Raw genomic sequence first — 27,673 nt, 5'->3', positions numbered from 1 at the left:
GACAAAATAAAACAATTCTATATATTTTAGCACATGGATTTCATAGACACAACATATGATGATGACTGTTGGCTTAATTCAGGGGTCTTCAAACTTGACAACTTTAAGACTTAAAATCAAGTCTAAGAATTGACTTGAAGAATTGAGTATTCACTCAATTGACTTAAGAATTGATTTTAAAACATAATAGATAAATATCATTTGGCAAAATAGATAAGCAGAGGAAGCTTTTAATATGTGACATTGCAAAATATTCTTCAGTAGGGTTTTGCCTTCACCCTAAACTGTAGTCTCAATTTTTGAGAAGCAGCTATATTAAGGAAAAGAATTTGGAGTAAATAAACCCATGTGCTTATCAAACAGGGTTTTTTCCCTTATGTTCTTAACTATTTGCTCAGTTTCAATGGTCTGGTTGAATCTGTGCATAATATTATTACTCCTTTATGAACAAACATATTTTTCATTGTTTAAATTATTTTTCTGTCTAAAATTTGATAGCACTTTAATGAATGTTAAAACCACCTAGAGTCACTTAAACATGAGATAAGCGGCACATAAATTTAATAAAAAAATAATGTAAAATAAATAAAATATGCTTTATTAAATGCTTTTTTCAGCTCCTGAAGCTTTCTTTCAGTGAAGGAAAAAAAAAAGAATAGCATACTTTAACTATCATATATGCTCTCTTAATGCAAAATAGGTGGATATCCAACCGTAAGTGAAAGAATGTTCATAGTTCAAAGCTCACATACATGGAAATCTGATCGGTTCATGTCTAGAATTTGACTCAGTTTTCTATTGTCTAGTCTGGTTGTCATTTAAGATATTCGAAATGGAAACATATAGTCATGTTTACCCTGCTGAACTGACTAACATCTACCTTTTTTAAAGGGAACCTTTTGAAAAATGTGATTAATTTACATTGTAGAGCTGCAGGGATATAATGATCAGAATAATAAAAATGTCAGCCCCACAATATATTTATTTGTTCTTTCTGTTTCCCTTCTAGGTGCCCTGCTCATTCTACTTGCTATGCTGATTCACTTAATAGCACCATGCCCGTCTTCATGCATAGTATGCTCTGAAGAAGTTACTCTGTGCCAAGGGTTAACATATATACTAGGTAACCAAGTCAGACACTTTAAAGAGAACTCATATTTATTCTGTACTGTAAGTTCACCCAGCCCAGCTGTAATTGTATTGACTGCTTCTTGTGCCTGCTGCTGAGAGGTAAATTTTCAGAGAGCTAGCCTTTCAACATTTTGACTGAAGAGTGATAGCATTGTTTCATTTCTTTTTGCCTTGGGGCCTTATCCCAACTATTCCAAGCCCTTCAGAGGTAATTGAAAACCTTTGTTACCGAGAACAGTCATTTCACTCAGCCAAACACTATAAGAAAAACAAAATAGATCATTTTAATAAGTTTTGTCCACATTTTGTGCAAAGTTCAAGCTGTCCGCTGGCTGAATGAGCTATCAATTGCCTTATAACCCCGCCAAGGAATCTTTCAGCATTAGCAAGATTAAGTGATGTAGCACTGATACAGATTAGCATCATAAAATGCATTATAATTCTGAAAGAATGTCTTTCTCCTCTCCTCCCACCTCTTGATGCTAAATGATCTGTAGAAATGCTAACAAGATACAGAGGCTGTATTCATTACTATTGCTTGCCTAAGTCAACAATTTAATCAGACACCTGATTAACAAATTTAAAGTAGGATTTGGTTTGTATACTGATTCTTGCAGGGGGGGGGCATTAGCAGGAAAAAAAGTAGCATAATAGTGATTAAAGCAGTAGTTAATTAATAATGCCTGCCTCTTATTGCTTATAATTATGTATTTCTTTTTACAGTTTAGATTTTCCCCTCTCTGTCCACAGAGCACTCAAGAAGGTCATAGGTCTTTTTGCCTCTAATGAAGTTAAATATAAACTTAGTAATATTCAGAATTCTGCAATGCTGAAATTCTCTATTTGGTCCCTCCTTTTCATTATAAAGTTACCAATGAAAGTGCCTTTTCACCGTAAAACATTGATCTTCTCAACAAGCTATTCATGGCAAAGGGACAAAACAGAAACATTCCATTAGATTTGCTCCTGAGCATCCTGAGTTTTGCTTTTATTTTGATCAGCTATTTTCCTCAGGGTTTGCTATCATGATATTTGCTGGTCCGTATTGTCTTAATTTTCTTATACGCAGGTCTATCTTAGATGTGTGTTTTGGAGCTCCCGCTTCATCCAGAATGATCAGGCGCTTGACCCAAGATCCAAGTATTAAAATAGCACTGCAAAGTGATCTTAAAGAAAAACATAAAAAAAGATAGCACTGCATCTTTGTATGCAAAAGTGCTTCTCAGTAAATTTGTATGCAAGAAAAAAAAAGATAGATTATAAATAAGCATGTCAGATGTGGGCTGCAAAAAAACCTGGATGACCAGTAGATTGCAGCAAGCAGATACAGAATGTTAATTATTTGTTATGCTACTAACAATTTAACAACCACCTCATCAAATATGCCATAGAAAATATAAGCAAGATCCTAGACATGGCAATGGTAGGATCCATATATCATTACCACCTCCTCCTCCTCCTCGTCTTTGAGATTAGGCCCTCTCCTAAGAAGAGGAGAATATATCATTGGCCATGCAAGGACTAGCTTTTGGGGAAAACGTCCTCTTTTTAAATGGAAATGAAATGGCAAAGCTTTTAGGAGAAATAGGGACAAAAGAAACATCAAAATAAGATCATAACTGAGGACTGGAGAAGTGCTGTTGTCATTCTTTAGATTGGAATGATGACGATGTTGTGACAAACCTCCAATGGCAAAACTGCATTCATTGTAGAAAGTGAATTGATGCAGACAAATACTGGGCATCTTTGAAATTTTTATATATAGGATCTATCAGAATCAAAAGTTGTCCAGGAAGAAATGTAAGTTGTCTGTTAGACTTAGATAATTAAGTCAAGGTATATATGCTATTCAGGTCATTTTGACGTCGGAGAGTCAGAAACATGAAGGAACCAGGCATATTGGTTATAAAAACATTCTGGGTTAATGGGCACAGATGAACAATCCTTATAAATGATTCAATAAGCCAAGGCAATATTGCTGGTCAGATATAATTTACATTCTTCTTTAGGTGCTAAAGCAAAGTGCATAGATGTTACAATTTGTACAAAATATATTCAATACATGTCCTTTAAGATGGAATCCATTAAAAAGGATGATTTCACTAGAAAAGCACTAAAAAAAATGCAGGTTTCCAAGCCAGTCTATGAATTGATCAGAATAACAGGTCTTGAACACAAAGCCCCTTTTATTAAACATCTCTTATACAACTTTGTTTTATATCTAACATATTGTGACAAATCTCTAATATTAGGACCACTAAGAGGCAGAGATAGATAGATAAAGAGTTACCTGCTATATAAGATCACATTTTCTACTTGAGTCATTCTATACATTTGTAGAATTAGCATGCCAGTAATCAATGGCCTAAGAGGCCATTGGCATGTTAATTTCTTGAAATAGAAACAAATCTCCTTTAAGCATGTTGAGTGTTCAAGGAACACTTATATGAGACAAGGCCTTACCCATGGCCACCATTGTGCTTGCTTTAGTCTTAATGAAAAGTTAATTTGGCCGTGAAGATGGAAGGACCCAGTGATTTTAAGCGCTAATCAAAATCAATACAAATTAAACTTGCACTTCCTAAGATGAATTCCCTGACTGTGAAAGTTGTATGTGGAAGAATTGATACCAATTTAATTAAACCACACTGTAATTGAAAGCTTTGTGAAAGTCACTGGTTTCCAGGGAATAATGTGAAAAAAAATTCTTTACCTGCTCTTAACATTTGTGATTTCTCATTCAAGATTGTGTTTTAAAGGCAATTCAGAGTAATGTTGAAAGTATTCTATATCATCTTGATTGGTCATGCCAAGAAGCATGCAAAATTGCTTTTTTCCTCCAGGATTGCTTCATAAAATCGGAGATTGCTAGAAAACTTTCTGAGTGTGAATAGGAATAACTTTTAGACTACACTTGATAGCTAAATAGTACAGCCAATTTGATAGTACAGCCAGTCTAATGGTTAAGTCACCTGGTTAGAAACTGGAAGACTATGAATTCTAGTCCTACCAAAGGCACACAAACCAGCTGAGTGACCTTGGGTCAGTAACTCTCTGTTAGCCTAAGAAGCAGGCAATGGCAAACCATTGCAAAAAACATCAACAAGAAAACTATAAGGAACATATCTAGGGTATTATTGGAGTCAACATAACATGAATTGTCACATCCCCCAACAATTGTGTACAGCATTGTGTAGAACTGTGCTGAACAAAATGCTAGACATATAAATATGGTTCAAGACTAAGAACAATTGCAAGATGGAGAATGCTATTCAGATCGTAGAGCAAGGCTAGGTCAGAATGGAAGGTGACATGATAAGTAGACAAGATACAATAAAATATGAAACAGACACACCAAATAATATAAGAAAGGAAGACAAGACAAAAGAAAGAGGAATATACTGCAAAAGGAGTGATTTATTCCACTTAAAAACTACTATAACAAATAGGAGTATACTCACAAAATATAAATAGACTCCCCCACCCCTGCCAGCTTATGTTTTCTTAATCCCATCTTTAATAATACACACACAACACACACAAACACACAAAATAATATCCCATATTTAATACAGGACTTTAATATCCCATCTTTAACACAGGACTTTTGGCTTCTTGCTAAAATTGTTCATCTCATCACCATGCAGTCTCCTTGGAGGCCAGCCTGTTAAAGTTTGCTCCTGTGTGTCCTTTTACTACTTCCATATTCTATTCTACAAATAGTTGGATGGGTAGGTTTATCATACTATAGAGGGCCTGGGATGAAATGGATTATCTGGACCATTTTTTAATGAGGATTCAGGCCGGACTATAGTACTGAGACAGTATTAGTCACATTTGTGGATGATTTTGGAGGGCTTGTTTAAATGAACAACCAGCTGCATTGGTTTCTCTTATAGTTTGATTGCTTATACAATGTTTTTGTCACAAATAATAATAAATTAGTAATACCGTGTTTCTCATATAATAAGGCCAAGTCTTATTTTTTTTTGAGCCCTGAAAAAATGGCTAGGCTGTCTTTTCGGGGGTGACTTAATTCCCCCCCTTGCATCTTTGGGTGGGCGGGTGGCGACGGCTTGGATGTTGACCTCGGCGTTGGTGGGGCACTCCGTATCGGGGTCAACGCAGGCAGCACCATATCCGGGTGTGCAACAAAAGTACTTCCTAACGGCAAGCCCCCCCACCATTCCCCCCCATTTCGCATGTTTTAATATAGGCCTTAATTTGGGGGAGGGGCTTAATTTCATTTCATGCCTATAAAACATGCTGGGACTTCCTATTGGGGGAGGCCGTATTGTTGGAGAAACAGGGTAACTAATAGCTGTTATTGACTGTTTCCTGGTATGATTTGATTGCTTATTGTATCCTATGACTATTATTAAGTGTTGTACCTTATGACTTTTGACTCTTGATGTATCTCTTCTTTTATATACACTGAAAGCATTTGCACCTTGTGTGTCCAATCACAGTTGGCCAATAAAGAATTCATTCATTCATTCATTCATTCATTCATTCTGTCTGTCTGTCTGTCTGTCTGTCTGTCTGTCTGTCTGTCTGTCTGTCTAATAGCTGTTATTTAATTAGTCTTTGTCTAAAGGCTTTGCTTTAAGTTTTGTGACTGGACTGTGTATTATGTTAGGTAACACTATTCATCTAGCAAATAGTGTAACCCAGTCTTGCAGCCTAATTCACCAACAAGCTGGAATTCAAGGTCTTGCATCAGCAATCAGTCAAATTATTTTCATTTTCAGTGGGCCATGTGTTCTGTTAATACTTCTATAGCATTAAAGAATTCTGTTTCTTTAAAGCCTGTAATACTTGGATTGTGAAAAAGAGGATCACTTTATCTGTTCTAAGACACAATTGACAGATGTAAGAGAGGCTTAGGTTTACTCCAAGCTTCCTTCATGCTCCTGTAGATTTCAGAGTCCAAACTTGGTTATATGATAAAGGGACATCACAAAAAACAGTGCTGTTAAGTCACGGTAAAAACCACTGTTTGGCTTGCTAAAATGGTTCCTCATTCAGCAGTAGCACTCTAGTTGTCCATCTATCATGCTTGCGCTTGTGTGATACACAGGCTAAAACTCAGCTAATCTATCCTCCAGAGGACATGATTGAAAGCAATACACATCCCAGCAGGGAACCATTCTCTAATGCATTAATGAGAAACCCAGGGGAAATCCTTCAAGGCATCAATAAGCGAACAGCATGCCTTGCCCTCCGTCAAGTTTATTACTTTTTACCTGAGACAAATAAAATCCATATTGTAAAGGGGAAACAGCACATGACCTCCCAGCACAGATAAACATTACCAGCAGTAAATTGGTGGGGGAGCTCAAATGCCATTGCTACACAGGAGAGGCACCTTTCTGGGAATGCCTGAGAGTTTCAGGTCAGGATCGAGGTGGGATCATTGAAGCTTGTATGGTGCCTGCTTGTCCTATGCTTAAATGAAAGCATTGGTGATTTCTTACATCCACAAGAAAGGGGGACTTTTTAAAATATTACAGCCCGTCACCCTTTCTGCCAAATGATTGTAATAAGCAATGCATTGACTTGCGATGCCTGGTGGAACAGATGGTTTTCTGTTTTCTGAACAAATAGGTCATGTCAGAACATAGTGAAAGAAATTATAAATTCATGGGTAAAGAATGAATGTTGCATGAAGGCTTTGATGAATTTAAGGCAGGGTCTGAACAACTAGGAAGCTGAAAAAGGACTGAAAGGAACGATTGATTGATCATGTTATTCAGTGGAGAGAGGTCAAGAGATGAGTTGCCATTGGCATAGCAGAGTAGACCTCACTGATTAAGCAATTGGTCTACTCTAGCCATCATGTTTGTCTGCCTTGGTTATATTATGGTAATGTTGTGGGATATTTTATTACAAGATTTTCCCATTGGTATGGAAATATATCTGCCTGTATGAAGGCGATATAATCCCAGAAGACTTTGATAGCAATGCACTTTTTGGGCCTGCCATTGATTTATTGGGAAAGTCTACAACTGTGTAATCAACTCATGAAGGCAACAAAGGCCTCAGCCAAATTCGTTCCACGGCCAAACTGAAAGATTATTATGCATTCTAGATATCATGTCCATAATACCTTTCTGCTTGTAAGAGGTTGTATAAGCCAAAGATACACAAAAGAATAAGAATCATTACTCACCCTTTTCTATGAAATACTGTAAGGTCAATTATAATCTCACCTTAAGGGGAAATGGGGATCTCATAAAGGACATCCATCCAGAATATGTTCTCAAATACTCTGTCAGTAATGTTAGATGCACAGTAAAATCATTAACAAGAAATAAGCCTGTGCAATACCCCAATTTTAGATATCTGTCTCAATAACTGGATAGTGGAAAAATTATTTATGGGGGGAAATCCACTTTTCTAACATCTTCACATCACAACTCTCATTTCTGTTGTAAACATTTGGTATAAGACTGTAAAACTGAAAATAGATTCTAATTTGAACTAGTTCTAGGCCAACACGCCTCCACACAGATGAAAATACTGGTTTTCTGCAAATAGTTGAAATTCAAATGGCAATTCCAAACACATTGGATATACAATGTTATTATTTGGCAAGATTTTAATTTGTGACCAAAACTCCTCTATAATGTCATTTCACTAGTATCACTTATTTCAGTAAGGTCCTTTCAAATGTTCACTGAAATGTATTATTACTTCTTGTTGATTTGGGTACATTATAAACAATCTTTTATTCATCGTTTGAACAGCTTCCATAGTTGTCTCAGTGTCAATTTTTGTGCCCACGAATTGAGGATTGTAACTATAAATTTCCTTGCATTTCCCCTTTTTAAAATAAGGTGAAAAGGGATTATAAAATTGTTATTTGATTTGAAAAATTGATCATTTATGTGATCTATTTTACTGTGTTTTTATTGGCCTCCATAAACTGTGCAGCTTACATAGCAAATTTTGGACTTGATTCTACTAATCTTTTAGTTTGGGGTATTTTTTTACATGTTTATACTGCATTTCCAGAAATATCATGTTTTAAAAACCCAGCATTTTTATAATTATGGCATACTACCATTCTGAATGTTGATAAGAACTTATTTGACCATCTTGCCCATTTGTATATGGTGAAGTAGTTATTTATTCATAAATCTTTCAAAACCTGACTTAAATCTCAAATTCCGTATTTCTTAACTTTTCAGTTTTGCTATTACCTTTTTCTCATCTTCCTTTAACCTGCAAGAAATGACTAGTATTAAAGCAGAGGATGTGAATTACAAATTTGTACACATATGGAAATATAATTATGCTTCTCTTCTCATAGCTGCTCCTGTATCTACCCAAGCTTTGATTATTACTGATGGAAGTATCAGTTCAGTAGAAGGGTTTAACCTTTCCTTCCTACTTAATGCAACTTTCCTAAGCCTCAGTACTAATGAGATTAAAGCATTTAATGATGATGCCTTCCTTGGACTTAGAACACTGAAGACTTTACTGCTGGACCAGAACCAAATATCAAGCTTTTCTATCACATACAGCACATTTCATGAACTCCAGAAGCTTCAGGTGCTGGTGCTAAGCAACAATGTTTTAAGTACCATTCATGGCACCTGGTTCAAGAACACGAAGGCTCTTGTTAGACTCCATTTAAATGGAAATCAGCTTACCAGCATCAATGCAGACAGTTTTGAGATGGCAAATCTTGACAACCTCAGAATCCTGGATCTATCAAACAATTTCATTAACTCTATTGAAAAGAGAGCCTTCCATGGCCTACCTCAACTGGTGGAAATAGACCTTTCTCGAAACAGGCTAGCTCTTATCCCTGACACATTTTCTCCACTTGGTCAATTAAAACTTCTTAGCCTGGGCCAGAATTGGTGGAACTGCACATGCAAACTTTATGATTTAGCTTCCTTTCTAAGACAATATGTGAATTCATCAAAAATACTCAGAAATCCTGAAAACATGAACTGCACAGCTTCTGAAAACCCATCGGTAACAAATCTGCTTCAACTCACAAAGATCAACTGTAAGGCTGCACTGAAGCAACCATCCAGAATGTTAAGAAAAGGGAGAAAGAAATATGGGCGAGACATTGCATTGGTAGCATTCTTCTCCTTTGTAGGTAATGATTCTGTTAACAAGGTGTTGCTTGCTCAATCCCTAGTTTGTTTTATGTTTATATTGGCATTCTTCACTGTTTATGAAGTAAAAAAAATATCACAGAGCAAGACATAAAATCTAAGTCCTATAGTATGACATAACAATGATCAAGATCAGGAGTGTCAAACTGGCAGCCCACAGGCCGGATATGTCACATGCAAGCCATGCCCACCCCAGCTCTGCAAAGGCAAAAAAAACATCTTGATACATCATGTGATGTCACGTGACGCGATAGAGTTTGACACCCGTGGTCAAGATCAATCTTCCCTAACCTGATTTTCATCCAGATCTGTTGTGAACACAACTGCCAAAAGCCAAAACAGACTTTGCATAATTTTTTTTTGCATTTAGGGAAATTTGATGGAAGCCCTTGCCCATTCAGAAAATGGCAGTTCAGAGTTGGGAAGAGTAATTAATCTCATAACATGAATTTTCTAGAAAACTGGCTACCACCTCTAGAATTCTCTCTCGCATACAGTGCTCTGAATTAAGTTGGCTTTTTTGTGGAGAGAGAGAGAGAGAGAGAGAGAGAGAGAGAGAGAGAGAGAGAGAGAGAGAGAGAGAGAGATGATCCTGAAGTCTACCATTTTGCAGTGTGTCAGCTTTTGCCTTTGACAGCAAAGCCAGCCTTGCCATTTTGACTTTTCGGAGATCTCCCCTGGTCCCCCTAGGCATGGATGCTGAGGCAACAAGCTGCCTACAGCTAGCATTGGTTTATCCTCTGTAGATTCTCTCCCATCCAATATTTCTGTTTTCCCATTGTAAGGAGTATTTATATCCTATTAATGCAGTTTATTTTAAGAGATTTCCAAATGTCAATTGAAAAAGCTCCATGCAAATTAATTATTGTTAAAGTGTTGTTGGGGGCCCAGTAAATATATATGTGTGTTCACAACAAGTTATTTTGGTGAAGTCAACACAGTGGATTTGTTCTGTTGCTCTTTGGAGTTACAATTTCTCATTTCATAAGCTGAGCAGGAGAGTCTGATCTGGTGTTACGCAGTTTGCGTTACAGTTGTTCCTGTAGCTTCCTTGTCTGAACAAGATATTTTCAACTGTTGGCTTCCAACATGCTACAGGAATCAACTCTCATATGCTTATTGAGCAGTGCCCACTCCTGTGCCTGGTATAGGATATTTCATTTCATTATTTTGGAATGGTGGATTAGTTGCTTCTTTGATATGGCCCTCAGCACTGCTCAGCTGACAATACAATAATCTCCGTCCTTAAAACAAACTGCTAAAATATATCTATATTTTGGAATTGAAATGCTTGCCTGAAGCTATATCATTGCCTGAAGCTATACCATCTTAGGCTCTGATCTTATTTCATTTCACAAACTAAGAAATATTAAGCACACATCGCATGTAGAAGAGAGATGGCCAAGATAAAAAAAAGCTATGAGGATACCGAAAGAATTGATGATATTTTTCTCTCTTCTGGAGTCAAATAAAACTGTTAGTTTAGTAGCTCTTTATTTGAAATAGCAAACCATCTATATAAGATACATAAAAAAGCTGAAGTTCCATAGACACTTAAACTCATCCTGGGTTTTCCTCCTTTTTGCTTGTATTATTTACTTTACACTTACTTGTACATTATTGGAACCCATACATAAGCTCAAATTAATTGGAATGCTTCCAAAAATTGTATAAAATGAGCAGGGTGGGAGTCTGCTCCATTGCCATGTAGTTTTATGCATTATAGATTTCATTTAATTCTTGAAAAATATTGTATGCAAAATCATTAACATATATAGATGTAAAAAATATGAGGGGATTTAATTGGTTCCCTATGAAACTCTCTTCTTCTGCTACATTCAATAATCTCATACTGTAGGATAATCAAATAAGTTATGTTGTTTTATTACAGTTGTATTTCAATGTCTAATGTGAATACTTTTACTTCTCTTATTATAAAACCTTGATAAACTTTCTATTTGTTACAGGAGGGGCTGGTCTCACTTGCCTAGCTTTAGCCTTCTTTAACGGGAAACTTCAGTTTGGCAAAGCAAATGGACGCCCATCAGAAAATTGCTGTTGCCGAGTCCTAGATGGATCTCAATGTGATCATGAGCCAAGAAATTACCTCACTAAGGGACACTGTAACTGTCACTTAACTTGGGAAAATGAAATAAAAATTATGTCCAGGTTGGGTGCTGGTGAGGAAATGCCCTATTTACAGAAAAATAGTTATCAAGAAACAATAAAGCCAGAGTGTAAGTGTACAGGCGCAAAAATCCCATTTGGAAGCATTCAAAGTAAGAATGAGCCAACTAAAAACAAGCATTTCTTATGCTTTAAGTGTAAACTGCTTCAGTCTTTCCCTCAAGAAGCTTCCCAGAATATAGAAGTACCTTATAAAATAGAGTTACCGCTGCAAAAACATTGTCAAAGAACTCAACATTCAGAAAACTCTGGGCAATTTGTGGAAGATCTATTAAATGCAAGATTAAAAGATGATACAACTTTCAATCAAGGTAAGTAATCTTCCAGAAGGAGAAAAAAAAATCCCTTCGCTGAATATTGCTCTAGTTGATATCCTAGATATAACATATTGCAACATACAAATGAAAATGGAGTCTATGGGTCCTGTATCCAAGAATATTTGAACAAGAGAAAGTAATCAGAAATATAATTAAATTCCATGCCACTATAGCCTACCTGAAACAGAACAATGATTTTGATGTGTGGGATTAAATACCTTTTTAGTAGCTACACAGATATAAAATGAAGTTTTCCACAGAAATGTGGAATACAATAGAAACATATACTGTAATATACAAAATCAACAATTTTCTTTGATTTTGGAGCTCTGATAACAATACCACAAAGATAGTGGTAGTTTCATGAAGAGGGCAGCTTACTGGCACAGAAAGTTTGAGATGAAGTCAGAGGAAGAAAGAAAAGCAAATTCAATTAGGGGTAATAGCTCTCAATCATATCAATGAAGAGGTGATAACTTGTAATTGAGTCACTTTGCAGTGGGATGAGTGGTAAACGAATTTAATAAATAAAATAAATAAATAGTGAATGGGAAGGACAAAACTCAATAAATCACTGGCAAAGTTGGTATGAAAAGGGAACAATGAAAATTTGGACAAGGTTGATTGAAGTAAGAAAAAAGGAAGGGAGGGAAAAAGGCTCAGAGATATACAGGTGAAGAAAAATTTATTGCGGGAAAGAAAATGGAGTGGAGAACGGAGAGTTCAGGGACTTATTTGACTTTCACCATCATAATATTCAATGAATAACAACAAACTGGGTATATCTTTTATATCCAGAAATTACCATATTGTTATCTTACGTAGCCTATACATCAGAGGTCCCCTTTTCAGCTTTGTGGACTGGCGTGAGGGAGAGGGAGATGGATCTGCATGTGTGGCAGGCGAGTGCACGCACATGGGCACACCTCCATTTGTGCAAGAGGTGGGCACTCCACCCGCTGCTCATGCTAATAGAATGCATGCGCCTATACTTGCCTGCTGCTTGCGCGAGCAGGAACGTGCATGTTGCTTGAACAGGTGGGGATGCGTGTGCATGCACATGTTCACCCACCACTTCTGTGGCCCGGTTTCAAAATGCTCAAGATCTGATAGTGGGCTGTGGCCCGGAGGTTGGGAAACCCTGCTATACACGATAATTACTTCTGGTCAAGGTCATTTTTTAAAAAATCCCAAGCATTCACTTCAGATGTTAAACGTTCCCTCTGAATGAATGTTAAAGACAGCACTTCTTCAAGTGACTACATTTTGCAGAGGAAGAGAGACATGAGCCAGTTGTTCCAGGGAATATATTTTTGTGGGGGCGGGCAACATTATTGAAGGTGTTCCAAACATCTGCTTAATCAGTGTATAAAAACTCCCTCTACATGTGTTAAGTTTCAACATTTGCTATTTAGCAGGAATCAGAAGTGACACAAGGCAAGGAGGACATTCAAGGCCTGTCTGTGCTTTGCTACAGGAGAAGCTTGGGGAACATCTAGCAAATGAGTTGTGTCAGTCTCTTTCTCAGACCCAGTGTGATGACTGCTTCAAGCCTTACAAGCAAAGGCACCTAATTACAGCCTTGTCATCAACAACAGAAGAGTCCAAGGAACACTGTGTGCAAGCAGCGTTAGAACACCATAGATCACAATGTGAATTCTTAGCAAGGAGCAGGAATATTTCTCCACAACTAGACCACTTCCTTATCTCTAAATACATACACTGTGATAAAAATCAAAATTGCCCAAAAGTAACAGAAGGGAACCATGGCAAAACCAAAAGATTGGAAGCAGAACAGAGTGAAGATAAGGGTACAAGTTCAGCTGGCTGCCCTATGAATGCTACAAATATACCTTTATCACCAGCAATCAAGAAAACCAAGAAGCCCAAGCAGGTTAGTTTTTACATACCCGAAGTGGCAACTGGTTTAAGTGGAAAAAGATTTCCTCAGAACAAACAATGGAATGAGCAGATTCAAGGAAACCAATCTCCTACTTGGGCAAAATTGCCTGGTGATTCAGAACCAAAAAATAAAGAAAGGCAGCTATCTTCTTCCCCTCTCATGGATCCTCCTAGGGTAAAAGAAAATGAACCAATCCAAAGGCATAAAATAAACACAAAAAGCCCACATTCATTGACTGTTCAATTAAATTTGCATCTTTTTAGGAAAGGAAAAATCCAGCCGAAGGAACTTCTTCATCAAAAAAGCTTAGAGCAACCCTCACGCTCTCAACCCATGAGATTGCTACCTACTTCCCAGATGGAAGAGAAGAAGAGGAAAAGAAAAAAGTGCTCAGAACATGCAACTCAAGAGAGGACAGAAAATGGCAAAGATGGCATTTCTAATGAAGCAGTGGTGGAGGAAGTGCCTGAAGAAAATGGCAAGGATGGAGAAATGCCCACTTCTGCTTCTTTTCACAATATGACTGCCTGGAATATTATCCAGGGTTCCTCATTAACCAAGCATTTAAAACCTCCATCTGCTTCACCTACATTCTCAGTAAATAGAACTTCAAGAAGGACTGTTCCCATTATCTTCCCTTCACCTGGCCACTCACCAAATCTTGCACCAAATGTAACAAATAATATTTCTACATCGTTGAGTTCTAAAAAGCTTAAGAGGGGCACTTCAGATGCTGAAGTCTTGTCCTTTCATCAGAATTCTCCGCAAAAGGCATCAAAGGAAAAACACCATTGCCTTTCTTCAGCTCCTTTTAGGCAAGCAGATGGCCTTGACTTTCAGAAATCCAGCAGTGGAGATGATATGCACTCTCAGCAAATAATGGAAAATAAAATGTATAGTGTGAGCATAGATCACTTCAGAGACCAACCTTTAAAAGGGCAGAATGGAAATTTCACGAGAAAAGATGAACTGGAAACACAGGAAAAGGTTAGTAAATCTGAATCTGTGCAAGAAAATCTATCTGGTACGGAGCCTCAAAATGTAGTGGAAATACCACCATCAAACGCACACCAGATTATCTCAAAAATAGAAACAGATAGACTCATACCGTCAGTTCACTTGAGTAGTACGTTGCCTGATTGTCAAGCCCTGAAAGAAGAGCTACAAATTAACAACCGAGAGGAAGATGAAACCTTAACACAGCAACTGAGATCAGATTTTAAAACAGAAAGCAACAGTGAGTTGATTCCAAATATACCATTGGACTCACCAGGTCTGAAAGAAGCAGCAGCACAATCTGGGAATGAACGGAACAATAACAAATCCAATGCAGTGCATAAAAATATTATCAAGGTGCCCATTATCTCTAATACATTCAGCATCCCGAGTTCTTCTGAAAATGGAAGCTTATGTCTAAATAGAAATGTGGATCCTCAAAAGAACCATAATGTGCATATGGATAATGACCACAATTTGCAAAAAAATCTGGATAATCCATTTGATGAAGACAGCACAAAACATAAAGAAGGTAAAATGCCACTAGCTACACATCAAGAGCCTCCTTTGTTAGCAGAGTTTAAAGACGTCAATTATAAGCAACGAACTGAGACAACTTCACTTTCCTGCAATATAAATAAAGCAGAAATCTCAGTTCCCATGCCTACACCGTCTCCCACATCTATTGATTATAAAGAAGAATTTTCTTTGCAAGTGGAACAAAGCAAAGCAAACCTTTCATAACACTTGCATTCTTCCTTAGTCCTCTTCAAAGACAAAACCACCTTTCAGTATGAAAATCCACGCTTGCTGGATCAGAGATTTCAAATGTTAGTGCAATATTTTATGGAAAACAAAAAGCTGGTAAAAGTCAGATCAGAATTGAAAATGAAGTGATGTGCGGTAGGTTTTAGAACTGTGGCCATAAATTAGGGATTGTAAAACACAAAATATTATTTATTTTTAAATGTTCATATCATCAGATAATATATGAAAATATCAAATTATATAGGACTGACAGAGGTAACTGAATGTTAACTGATCTTTATTTAAAATAGAATGCTGAAATCAAATGCAGGTCTAGTCCAAATTTTACAAAAAAGGAAGAGCTATTCAGATTTGGGAACTCAATTTCTCTGCTTTCTTCAAGGAAACATTGCTGTTGGAGAGTTTAGATGTTTTCCAAATGCTATACCTGAATAAAATGTTAGAAATGCTTTTTCCCTCTTACTGACCCACCCACAGATTCACAACAAAAATTTCACTGCAAAAGAATCTATTAAGAAGACTTGTATATGTCCTGTTTTGGGATACCATATTTGTCCATCAAAATTTCAAACATTAAAAAATACTCTGCAAAATGAAAGAAGCTACATGGTTTCTCTTAATAATGTATGTGATTTTATGTACACTATACAATAATGAAGACCTCTGTTTTGAAGTTGGCTGTTTTCTCTCTTTTCTTTGAAAAAAAATCATGTTAACTCAGGTACCTGCAGAATTTAGAGGGTCATTGCGCTGTTTTCTATGTCGTTCTATTTTTCCCCAAATTCGGTTGTGATTGTATTATTTTGTAACAGAACACACAATGTTATGTTGAACCTTTTAAGAAAGCAGCAAAGAGATAAGTCTTCAGGGGAAAAATAGTATTATGAAATGCTTAGAACATTTTCACTGATGAATCTCAGGTTACTACTACTACAATTTTTGGAAGCATTTAACAGTGGTTCCAGAGAATGTGTAGACTTGGCCAAATAGCAACGTCCAACCTTCTGCTTCTGTGACAGAATAAGGGAGAAAAGGAAGTCTATTTGCCACTTTGAACATAGGCTGGTTGGTCAATACCATGAAAAAGTGGAATACGTATAAAAGTAAGGGAAGTTGTGTCTTCTCCAGTTGTATAGAATGGCGATAGGAAGAAAGTGAACAGTTTCTTAGTTTGCCTTCCAGTGTGGATTTGAAAGGTTAGGTATGCTTCTGAAACCAGCTTAGCTGAGTTTAGGAAGGTGGAGACAGAGCCTGTGTCTTCAGGACACATCAGAGACATCCCTTCATTAAGGAGAAACAACATTTGGAGCAATGAAAACCAGAGCAGTTTATAATTTCAGGAACTGCATACATCACTACACACAACACAGAGAGACCTGTTCAGTCCAAAATCTCATGTACCACACATCCCTCTATGCCTTAGATATATTTCTCTCTTGCACCTGAACACACTTCTTGCTCATCTCCCATTCCATTATTCAAAATAATGTTCAGTTCAATCCAACGGGCTCTTCTATTGGGAATATATATAGATTTTAAAAAACCCTTGTTATTTCCCAGCCAGCAGAATCATTCTGAGAGGGAGTCTAATGCACCCTTAGCTGTTCCAGTTTTAAATTAGACATTTCCATCTTTCTTGACACAAGGGTTGACGTGCATAAAATCTATGTCATCTCCTGCATAATCTGATGATGACAATGAAGTTGAAGTCTGCCATCTGCTGAACTTGTATTGGCAGACTGAAACTTTCCTCCCCTCTACTCCAGTCACTCATCACTGCTTTTCATGGCTTTTTTGGCTGGGGCTGAAGACAAAATTGGACACATTGTTCACGTGGATACATCAGCCCATATACACTTGACTGCACTTCCCAAGGCATCATTCAGGAAATACTGAGATTTCTGATATACACAGTACATACACTGGTATTCTAGTATTCTGCAAGATCGTGAGGTCTTATAGTCAACATGTTGTTCAGTAGACAAGTAAGCCATGTGTAAAGGGAGGGGGAATAATGGTGGTGATGGGGCATTAACCAATCAACTTAAAGGGGGAAAGAAATGTATTTCATAGTGATAGTTAGAACAATTAATCAGTGGAACAACTTGCCTCCAGAAGTTGTAAATTCTCCAACACTGGCAGTTTTTAAGAAGAAATTGGATAACCATTTGTCTGGAATGCTATAGGTTTTCCTGCATAAGTAGGGGGTTGGACTAGAAGACCTCCAAGGTCCCTTCCAACTTTGTTATTCTACCCTATTCTATTGCTGGTTCTTAAACCCAAATGAATGCATTAAATATGTGATGCTGCTTCTGCTACAAAGGTTTTTGTGTGGCTTCTCTTTCTGTTGTTTTTATTACTTTAAGAGGGAAGTGCTATCATTTTGTCCACCCTATTGCAATTTTGCATACAGTATAGATTACTTGTAGATGCTGCTATCTGCAAATACTACATTATCAGAACTTATCTAATTTAGGATATTTGGGAGTTGGGAGCAGCAGACTGAAAAGTGTTCACCCAGGCTCCTCTTCTAGCCCAAGTGACAGGAAGGCCACCAAAACTCCCAACTTTGGCACCAATCCCAGTAAATCTCTGTGCAAAAACATCTCAGGATAGGTGGGATAAAATAGAAGGGTGGCTTGAGATGAAGATGGCAGGAGCCCATTCAATGCACTTTGAGAGTTTTTCATGTTTCCTCTTGCATTATTCCTCTGTCCACTGACGAGTCAGCTGGGTTTGGTTTTTTTTGGAAGAGAGGTCTATTGGTCTTCTAGAAGAGAAGTAGACCCATATTCAGAAGTGACAAGTCACCAGCATTTGGTGATCATTTGACAAGTAGCCAAAGCCTCCAATCCCAGCATCCACCCACGCTTGCCTAATTCAACCCATCCTTACTAGAAGGTAAGGTGGTGGGGCTCGTCAGTACCAGGGGCTCTATAATCATCCTTGCAGGGTGATGAGATGGTGAGATTCATCCCATCCTTGCAGGGCAGTGAGCACGGGGAGCTGTGAGTGGTCTTCAGACATTTGCAGCAGACTGCTTCCCCCCCCCCCTGCCGACCCTCCTTCCCTCTTCACCAAATTGCTAATCCAGACTCCCTCTTTAAAAGGAAAGTAACTAAACTCCTGTGTAGATTGGAAGCAATTTTGTGATAGAAGCAGAAGTATATTGAAGCCAGGAGCGAATGCTCATTACAAATCTGGGTCTACATAGTAAAAATATAAACTGTTCGAATTGCCAGTGCAAGACTATCTCCGTGCCTCTTTCTCTTAAAAGCAACAAACTTTGAAAGTGTATTTAAATTGACTAGGAGGGGGCCAGAAATCCCATTCATCAAGGGAAAACAAAAACAAAAAGTTTCCTGTTGCCTCCCTGTGAATTGTTCTGTTTGTCTCTGCTGAGTCAAAGTCTGCTTGCAAAAGGGAGAGAAGAATAGTAACAGCAACAGGAAGTAACCAATTAAAAAAAATATCTTGCATTCCTTCACCTCCATTGAAACAATCTGCCTGCTAGCTCCAAAGTCATTAATCTTTTCTTGAGAGGAAGAAACGGGCTGTGATTCACCCCTTTTTGATGACAAAATGCAAAACCAGCAAACACCATAGAACCAGCCATCTCCATAGAAATGGGCTGTGTTTTTCCTCCCCTAAAGAGAGATTTTCAACATTCAACCAGCGATTTAAAGAAAGCCTTTTCTAATTCTACCACTAAAACCTATATCAATGATTAGATAATCAATTTCTAAAAATAATTAATTTATCAATTGTTTTAATTGATCAGTGTGATTAGAGTTTTTAATGCAAACAGTGTGATTACTGATTAATATTAAAAAAAATCAGGCTTAATGTAATTTAATTGATTAGTAAAATTAGTGATTCAGTGAATTTAATTGAACGGTTTATTTAACAATTAGTGTAATTAATTAATTAGGCTGATTGTTGCTTAGCATAATAACTTGACTAGAGAGATTATTGTAATTGATTAATTGGTGTGATATTGGCTATATTGATTACCCAAAATTGTTTTATTAAGCAATTTAATCAACGTACTATCTCAACAAACCCACCATGCCAGTAAAAAAATCCAATACCAAACCACAACCTTAAAAAAAAATCCCCACCAATGAACCACAAGACTCCTGCACATGCTTTATATGCTCTGTAACTCTAAAGGTTAATGAAAATTCCATCAAATGTTCTCTATGTGAAAAATACACTCATCGTGACTGCCTGGAATTACCCAAGCAAATGACGCGATTCCTAGAAACATCCAATTATGCATTTCTATTTTTCTGCCCACCATGCAAACCCAAACTGGACAAACATATATCCCTGTTTGAAAGAGTTGACTCCATAGAAACACGAATATCACCCTTGACACCATAGTAGCATCCCTGGACACTTTAAATGAAAGATTAACTAACCTTGGAAGAAAAAAAGAAGACACAGCACAAAAACCTGAACATCCAACAGCTACAAACCAACAACTGCAACCTAATCCAATAGCTACAAACCAACAACTGCAACCTAATCCACAAAAAACCATAAATCCAACAAATAATGATATCCCAATCCTCATCAGAGAAGCTGTCAAGCGCAAACGAAAGCGTCCTAACGCCATCTTATTTGGCCTAGAGGACATCAATAACAATGATGATATCACAATTGTCCGCAACATCATCAGTGACTTTCAAGCATCAACCATCTCCCCTGATGAAATACTTGACATTTCTCGCATTGGTCGAGAGCTCAAAAACAGAGATGGCTCTGTGGCCCCAAGCTTCTGCAGAGTCATTTGCAAAAATGAATTAAACAAACATAAATTCATTTATACTATAAATTCACTTGCCAAAAACAACACCAACCATAAAAACCTCCAATCTCATCCTGACCTAACCTTACAGTAACATGTCCGCTCCCATATACTATGCACAGAACTCAAAAATCATCTAGACAATGGAGAGAAGGACCTGTACATTGATTACCATGCAGACTGTATCAAAAGAAAGTCACACAACCCACAACTCAGCATCCAACCCTACTTCAACCAATCCACCATCACCCAAGAAGAGGCAAGCATGCCCCTAACTACCTCAAACTAAAACTGGCCTTAAATGCAAGCTACTCAATGCAAGAAGCCTTGTAAATAAAATACCGGAATTTCTCCTTTTACTAAATACGGCTAAATTCGACATCATATTTGTCTGTGAAACATGGCTCAACGCATCTCTCCCTGACTCCATTACCTCAGTAAGAAACTATCATATTTACCGATCCGATCGTGAAATCCGTAGAGGAGATGGTGTTGCTATCTTCTATAAAAAGTCCTTACATCTAAAAAACATCCAAGTTACCAAAGAGCTTGCTCTTCCTGAGACCATTATCTGTGAACCGACCTTAAATATCACATTTTGGTTCTTACTATGTTGCAGAGCCCCTGATTATGACATTGAACATGTAAATAAGCTAAATACACTACTAACATGGACAGCATCCTGCCCACACGCTTTTATCTTTCTTGGTGACTTCAATCTACCTCATATTAACTGGACCCTAAATGAATGTACAACTGAACCCATACATGCAACCTTCTACAATGCTGTAACAAATCTAGGACTGGAACAACTAGTAACCAACAATACTAGACTTAACAACTGCCTCGATCTCATCTTCTGCAATAGTTTGAATTCAATTTACAGAATACAAATTAAAGAACCCTTTTCCAACACTGACCACAACATGATGACTTTTGTCTCAACATACGTCCACACATAAATCATCAGAACGACAAAATCCCCAATTATAACTTCAAAAAAAGGCAACTATGATCTTATAATCAACTATCTCTCTTCCCTTGATTGGCAATTTCTATTCATGGATGCAATACTGTTGAGGACCATTACAACATATTCTTACTAGAAATCAAAAGAGCCATCAAACTATATGTACCAATAACAACTCCAAAACAAGAAAAACCAGATTACCCATAACAATAAGGAAGCTTCAATCCAAAAAGAGATCACTTTAGCAAAAAAAATAAATAAATCTGGTCATGTTGCCAACTTCAAAAGCTGATACAAAAATCTATGCCACCAGATGAAAACTGAATGCACTAATTATCACATTAAACAAGAGGAAAACCTTCTATGTACAAATTCTACCTGTGCTTTCTACAATTTTTTAAACAACAAACTAAAAGACTCAAGGTCCATCCCACCCCTGAAAGGACCTCATGGTAAAGACTGCAATGACAACACTATTAAAGCCAACCTCTTTAACACATTCTTTGGCTCAGTGTTTGAAAACAGCAATGGATCATGCCCAGTATTTCCTAGTCGAACCACAGACAACTACAATGATCTAATACATATCAATGTTACAGTAGACATTGTTGAAAAAGCACTGCGCAATCTAAAACCATCCCTATCTATTGGACCGGAGGAAATATGTGCCTACTTCTTAAAAAAGCTACCCACTGCCATAGCCGAACCTCTTAGCATAATCTCTGAAAAATCTTTCAGGACCAGCTCCTTGTCAAAACTATGGTCACAAGCCACGGTCATCCCCATCTTCAAAAAGGGAGAGCCCAGCCTAGTTGAAAATTACAGACCAATTTCCTTATGCTGCGTCACCTGTAAAGTCATGGAATAAATTATTAACCAATCCATTATCCTCCACTTAGAGACAAAAAACCTACTCTCTAATAAACATTTTGGTTCCAGAAAACAACTATTCTGTAATCTGCAACTCTTACACTGCAAAAACATATGGACTACACAACTCGATCAGGGCAAAGCAACAGACGCAATCTACATGGACTTCTGAAAAGCCTTTGATTCAGTGTCACACGACAAACTACTACTAAAACTAAAATCTTATGGTATCTCTGGACACCTACATAACTGGATAGAAGCATTCCTGTTAAACAGACAACAAATGGTCAAAATTGGGAGCGTCCTATCAAATTCTGTACCTGTCAACAGTGCTGTCCCCCAAGGCAGTGTTTTAGGACCAACTCTCTTCATACTCTACATAAATGACCTCTGTAATCATATTAAGAGCAACTGCGTTCTCTTCGCTGATGTTGTAAATCTATTCAACACCACAGACAATACTACTACCCTCCAAAAAGACCTTGACTATGTATCAGAATGGTCAATCAAATGGCAACTTCAAATCTCAACAAATAAATGCTCTGTCATACATATTGGCAAAAAAAATCAGAAAATAAAATACAAGCTGAATAGTCAAGACCTTGTTGACGATCCAAACTTTGTCAAGGACCTTGAAGTACTCATCTCAAATGATTTAAGTGCTAGAGCCCACTGTAACTACATAGCCAAAAAGGCATTAAGAGTTGTTAACCCAATCCTACGTAGCTTCTTCTCTGGTAATATCACACTACTAACTAGAGCATACAAAACATTTGCTAGACCTATACTTGAATACAGCTCATCAGTCTGGAACCCATATCATGTATCTGATATTAACACAATTGAAAAAGTCCAGAAATATTTCACAAGAAGAGTTCTCCACTCCTCTACTCATTGCAGAATACCTTATGCCACCAGACTTGAAACTCTAGACCTAGAAAACCTAGAACTACGCCGCCTCTGGTCCGATCTAAATATAGTATATAAAATCATACATTGCAATGTCCTACCTGCAAATGAATACTTCAGCTTCAATCATAACAATACAAGAGCACACAATAGATACAAACTCAAGGTTAACCACACCAAACTTGACTGAAGAAAATACAACTTCAGCAACAGAGTGGTCAATGTTTGGAATACTCTACCTGACTGTGGTTTCTTCCCCAAATCCCCAAAACTTTAACTTTAGACTGTCTACTATTGACCTCACCCCCTTCCTAAGAGGCCTGTAGGGGGTGTGCATAAGCGCACCAATCGTGCCTACCGTCCCTGTCCTATTGTTTTTTTTTTTTTTCTTTCTCTTTATTTATTTTTCTTATATTTATCTATCTCATGTATTCAAAACTATATTTATTCTTATACCTGTATCTTGTAAGTGATTGACAAAAAAAAAAAAAGTCTGCCCATCACATATTAAGGAAACAAGGATGTAGTTATTTTTTTCTGCCAGCTGACATTAGCTGGGATGGGAATATAAGCACTGCCCACAAATTTTCATGCAGTAAGTTAACATTTTTTAAAAAATTAGTTTTTAGATTTATTTTTTTTGTCCTGCCTTCTTCACTTTGTAAATACTTCAAGGTGCAAACATACCCAATATTCCTTCCTTCTCCTATTTTCCACATAATAACAACCCTGCCCTGGCTTTTATGCCTAAGGAGGAATTAAAATTCACAGTCACCTGGTTTCTAGTCCGGTGCCTTAAACACTAGACCAGACTGGTTTGTTGTTAGGGCAGGACAGATTACACTTGGCCATTGTGGCGCTGCAAATGTTGTTAGCATATTTTGCTGCTGTCTCAAGGGTTTGAAAAACGTACATGAACATAGCTGAGAGAAAAGGATCCTAAGATTCAAATTTGGTTTGTGGAGTATATTAAAAGGCAAAGTATCTTGGACTAGTTCTGTTGCCTGTGGCCCAAAGAGAATACTTTCTTAGATGTGTTGACTGACTTCTCATGGATAATTTATCATTTCTATTATTAAAATTACTATAAAGGAAGCGTGGAAATGCAAGATGGAGGAAACAGAAAAGAATATGCCTTATTATGTAGTGTTTTGTAGAGAAACTGTAAAAAAAATTAACCAGTAGATGGAGCTATCTATTCTTGTCCCTCTTAATCTGAAAATATTTAACCAAAGTATTGAAATAATCAATTTCTGACAAGTGAAGGCTTTAAACTAACTTAAGGTTTTGAGAAATAAATATTATACTAACACTTTAACAATATCGGATCCATCTCTTGAGCATCACCAGATATAACCTGGGTTTATCCTTCCTTCCTCCCTCCCTCCCTCCCTCCCTCCCTCCCTCCCTTCCTTCCTTCCTTCCCCCTGAGATGAAGCAATAGGAAGGGACTATAGTATTTCCAGAATATAAAGAAAAAACAATAAAATTGGCAATTTCCTTAATCTTCCTGATTTCTTGTTAAACCATTCAAACCTCTAAACCAGGGGTGTCAAACTTGCGGCCTGGATGTGTCATGCACTGCCACACCCACCTCAATTTAGGGAAAGGGAAAAAAGTCACGATACATCATGTGACGACAATATGACGCCGCGAGTTTGACACCCGTGCTCTAAACTGTCTTCTTTGAAGTGGGGAAGGGTTAGGAGGTATGAGGAATGGTGACTTCTTATGCATTTTATACATAGAGATGCAGACATTTAGCTATGAAGCTTTTGCTTATATCATACAAAGAAAACTTCCATTAGTTGAAAGGCAGCTTTTGAAGTCATAGAAAGAGAAAGGCTCCAAAACAGTAACAGGTTACTATTGTCTTTCTCAGTGAACATTATCAGTATGCATTGTCAGATTTTTTTTAAAAAAACTCTATTTTTTAAGGTTTTAATTCTCTTTAAGAGTTGGGATTTCCTTGAGCCACCCACTACTTCCTTCTTACATAATGAAGCTGATTTTACTGTAAAAAGACAAACTCTTGGTGAATTTGCTATTTGTATTCAGACATCAGTTCTGAAATATAATGCTTAACTTATTGTTTTAACCAATTAAAAATGTATGTAATTTTCTAACATGTCCTTTATTAATGTCTCAAGTGAAGAGGCAATTTCCAGCTATCTTTCTCAGTTTTTAATTCCTGAAAGCTTTTTCTTCACACCATGTTATTCAGAGTGAGGTTGGATGGCAGCCCGAGGCTATTACAGGCCAGTGAAGTAGCAGGATCTTCTATTTTATGTAGGAAAAAAATGCCAATTAACTTCTATCAGCATAATGAAAAATCTGTTGCAGATTATAGCCCTAATTTCCCCCGCTTCCATTCAATTGTGTCTGATTCTCAGAGACTGCCTGGACAAGTCTCTGAAGTTACATTTGGAAGATTTTTCAGAAGTGTTTCGCCATTGCCCCCATCCTAGGACAGAAGTCACCCAGCTGGTTTTATGCCTAAGGCAGGACTAGAACTGAATCCTCAGTTTTCTCCCCTCATGCCTTAATAGAAATAGCATTTAACACTTATATACCGCTTTATAGTGCTTTACAGCCCTCTCTAAGTTTTACACAGTCAGCATATTGCCCCCAACAATCTGGGCCCTCATTTTACTGACCTCGGAAGGATGGAAGGCTGAATCAACCTTCAGCTGGTGAGAATTGAACTGCCAAACTGTGCAGTGATAGTGAACCTATGACAGCGATGGTGAACCTTTTTGTTGTGGTATGCTGAAAGCGCGTGCGTGTGTGATAGCTGCGCATGCCGGCACTCACAATGCAATGTGTCCCACCCCTCTGCGCATGCGTGTGCAACACCCCTGCCCTGTCCCCTTACCTGCACTGCACATGCGCTCTCCTCCCAGCTGATTTTTGGCCCGTTTGAAACTGTTTTTGGCCTCCCAGAGGCTTGAGGGCAGCCTCTGCAGCCTCGGGAGGCCGAAAAACGGGCCTTCCAGAAATACTAGAAGTGCCCATTTTCAGCCTCCAGAGGGCCTCTGAAGCTCAGGGGAGGCCATTTTCATCTTCCTGGAGGCTCAAAAGAAGCCTCTGAAGGCTGAAAATGGGCCCATTTCAGCACTGCTGGTATTTCCGGAAGGCCCATTTTTCAGCCTCCTGAGGCTGCAGAGGCTTCCCTCGAGCCTCTGGGAGGTCCCAAACAGGCCAAAAATCAGCTGGGAGGTGCGCACATGTGCAGTGCAGGTAAGTTTGGCTGGGGCTCACATGCCCGCACAAATGGCTCTGCGTGCCACCTGTGGCATGTGTGCCATAGGTTTGCTATCACGGACCTATGACATGTCTGGTGGCTGGAATCTTCAGAAGTTATACAAGAGGTCCATGCTCTTGAGCAGCCTCCTTAGCCTCCAAAAATTGCATGAGAACAGCCAGGGGTGGGATACGACAGGGTTAACTACCGGTTCGGGATTTACGAACTTCCCTGCGCGCTGCGAGCCCAGCGCCTGTAAATCATCATCAGCATGTTGTGTGCAGAGAAGCAACCTTTGAAACAGCCCTCTTTTCCTGCTTTTTTAACTGCAGCTGTGCCTTGTTCGGCAGCTGAAGTTGAAAAGTCAGGAAATAAAGATCAGGTTACAGCCCGGGTGGGCAGGTGGGCAAAAACATCAGCAGACATAGAACCGGTTCTATGTCTGCTGCTTTTCAGAGCTACCGGTTCTACAGAGGTGGACAGAACCAGTAGAAACCCACCCCTGAGAACAGCACATGCTTTCATTGAAAGCCATTCAAGGAACATTCTCTGAAACTATTTCAGGAATGATGACCTTGTGTGAGTTGGAGCAGCCTTAGGTAGGTTGCAGGGCCTGTCAACAGAGAGAGGACAGTGCCTGAAGGTAAGGGGTGTGCAGCAATTTTGCCGCTCCCCAAGGCTTGTGTTCCTTGGAGAATGGCAAGGGTCGGCCTTTTTGAATGGCAGCCATGGCACCATGGATAAATTTGAGGCTCAAGCTGCTGCTGCTGCTTGCCATTGTTCAGGGTGGCCTAGAGAGAGAAAAATGTTTCTCTTTTGTTTGGGGTGGGGAATGAAGGAGAGGAGACACACCAGCAGACTCAAGTTAGGCATTTTTGAAATTTTTGAAACGCTGAGCCATTGCTCTCTTAGCCACTACACCAAACTAGCTCTCCACCTTCAATCAAATTTGGAAGAATCTGCTGCTGCAAATTATAGCCTCACATCATACAATATGGTTAACATAAAGGCTGAGCTCAAGAGAAGTAAGCAGGCAGACTCATTTAGTACGTAGATGAGAGTCTATCAGGAAATTGTCACTGCACTAACACTATTCACTATTCTTCCTAGCTTTTCTCCTTGCTAACAATCCTTGCTTCCTCTACATCTAATAACCACTTTATATGCTTCCTTTTGTTTAAATTTCTCACCTTGATTTTTTGAAGGAACTCATTCATTCTATCCAACTATTATTTTCTCCCTCTCCCTGCCTTTTAACACATTTGTTCTTCTATCATATATTTGTTTTGCTATTCAAACCTTATTCAATCACTCTGCATGATCGAACCACTCCAGATGCTTCTTTTTTTACTAGTCACTCACCCCTACATTCAATTCATATTCATTCAGCATCCATAATCCATGCTTGACTCCATCGCTCCTTGTCA

General features: G+C 38.1%; 3 protein-coding genes across 4 annotated transcripts in view; 2 read left to right on the top strand and 1 right to left on the bottom strand.

Moving 5' to 3' along the window:
• LOC113419771 (serine/threonine-protein kinase TNNI3K) overlaps nucleotides 1-27,673 on the bottom strand; it is a 263,727-nt gene that overhangs the window by 29,194 nt on the left and 206,860 nt on the right. The gene's annotated exons all lie outside the window — the stretch shown is intronic.
• On the top strand, nucleotides 34-11,987 carry LRRC53 (leucine rich repeat containing 53). The gene is made up of 5 exons (XM_087958981.1): nucleotides 34-67; nucleotides 1,010-1,123; nucleotides 8,447-9,250; nucleotides 11,237-11,767; nucleotides 11,947-11,987. Exons 1-5 carry the CDS (start codon nucleotides 34-36, stop codon nucleotides 11,985-11,987), a joined length of 1,524 nt encoding a protein of 507 aa, XP_087815107.1.
• Nucleotides 13,317-15,569, top strand: LOC148131241 (uncharacterized). Its single transcript, XM_087958980.1, is given in 1 exon segment — nucleotides 13,317-15,569. A coding segment is annotated over 1 exon segment (1,962 nt). The 5' UTR covers nucleotides 13,317-13,607.

This window comes from Notechis scutatus, chromosome 3, assembly GCF_049901735.1.
Source record: "Notechis scutatus isolate UNSWTSFEM ecotype Mainland chromosome 3, rNotScu1.2, whole genome shotgun sequence".
NCBI lineage: Eukaryota > Metazoa > Chordata > Lepidosauria > Squamata > Elapidae > Notechis > Notechis scutatus.
This window is presented reverse-complemented; position numbering and strand designations above follow the sequence as displayed.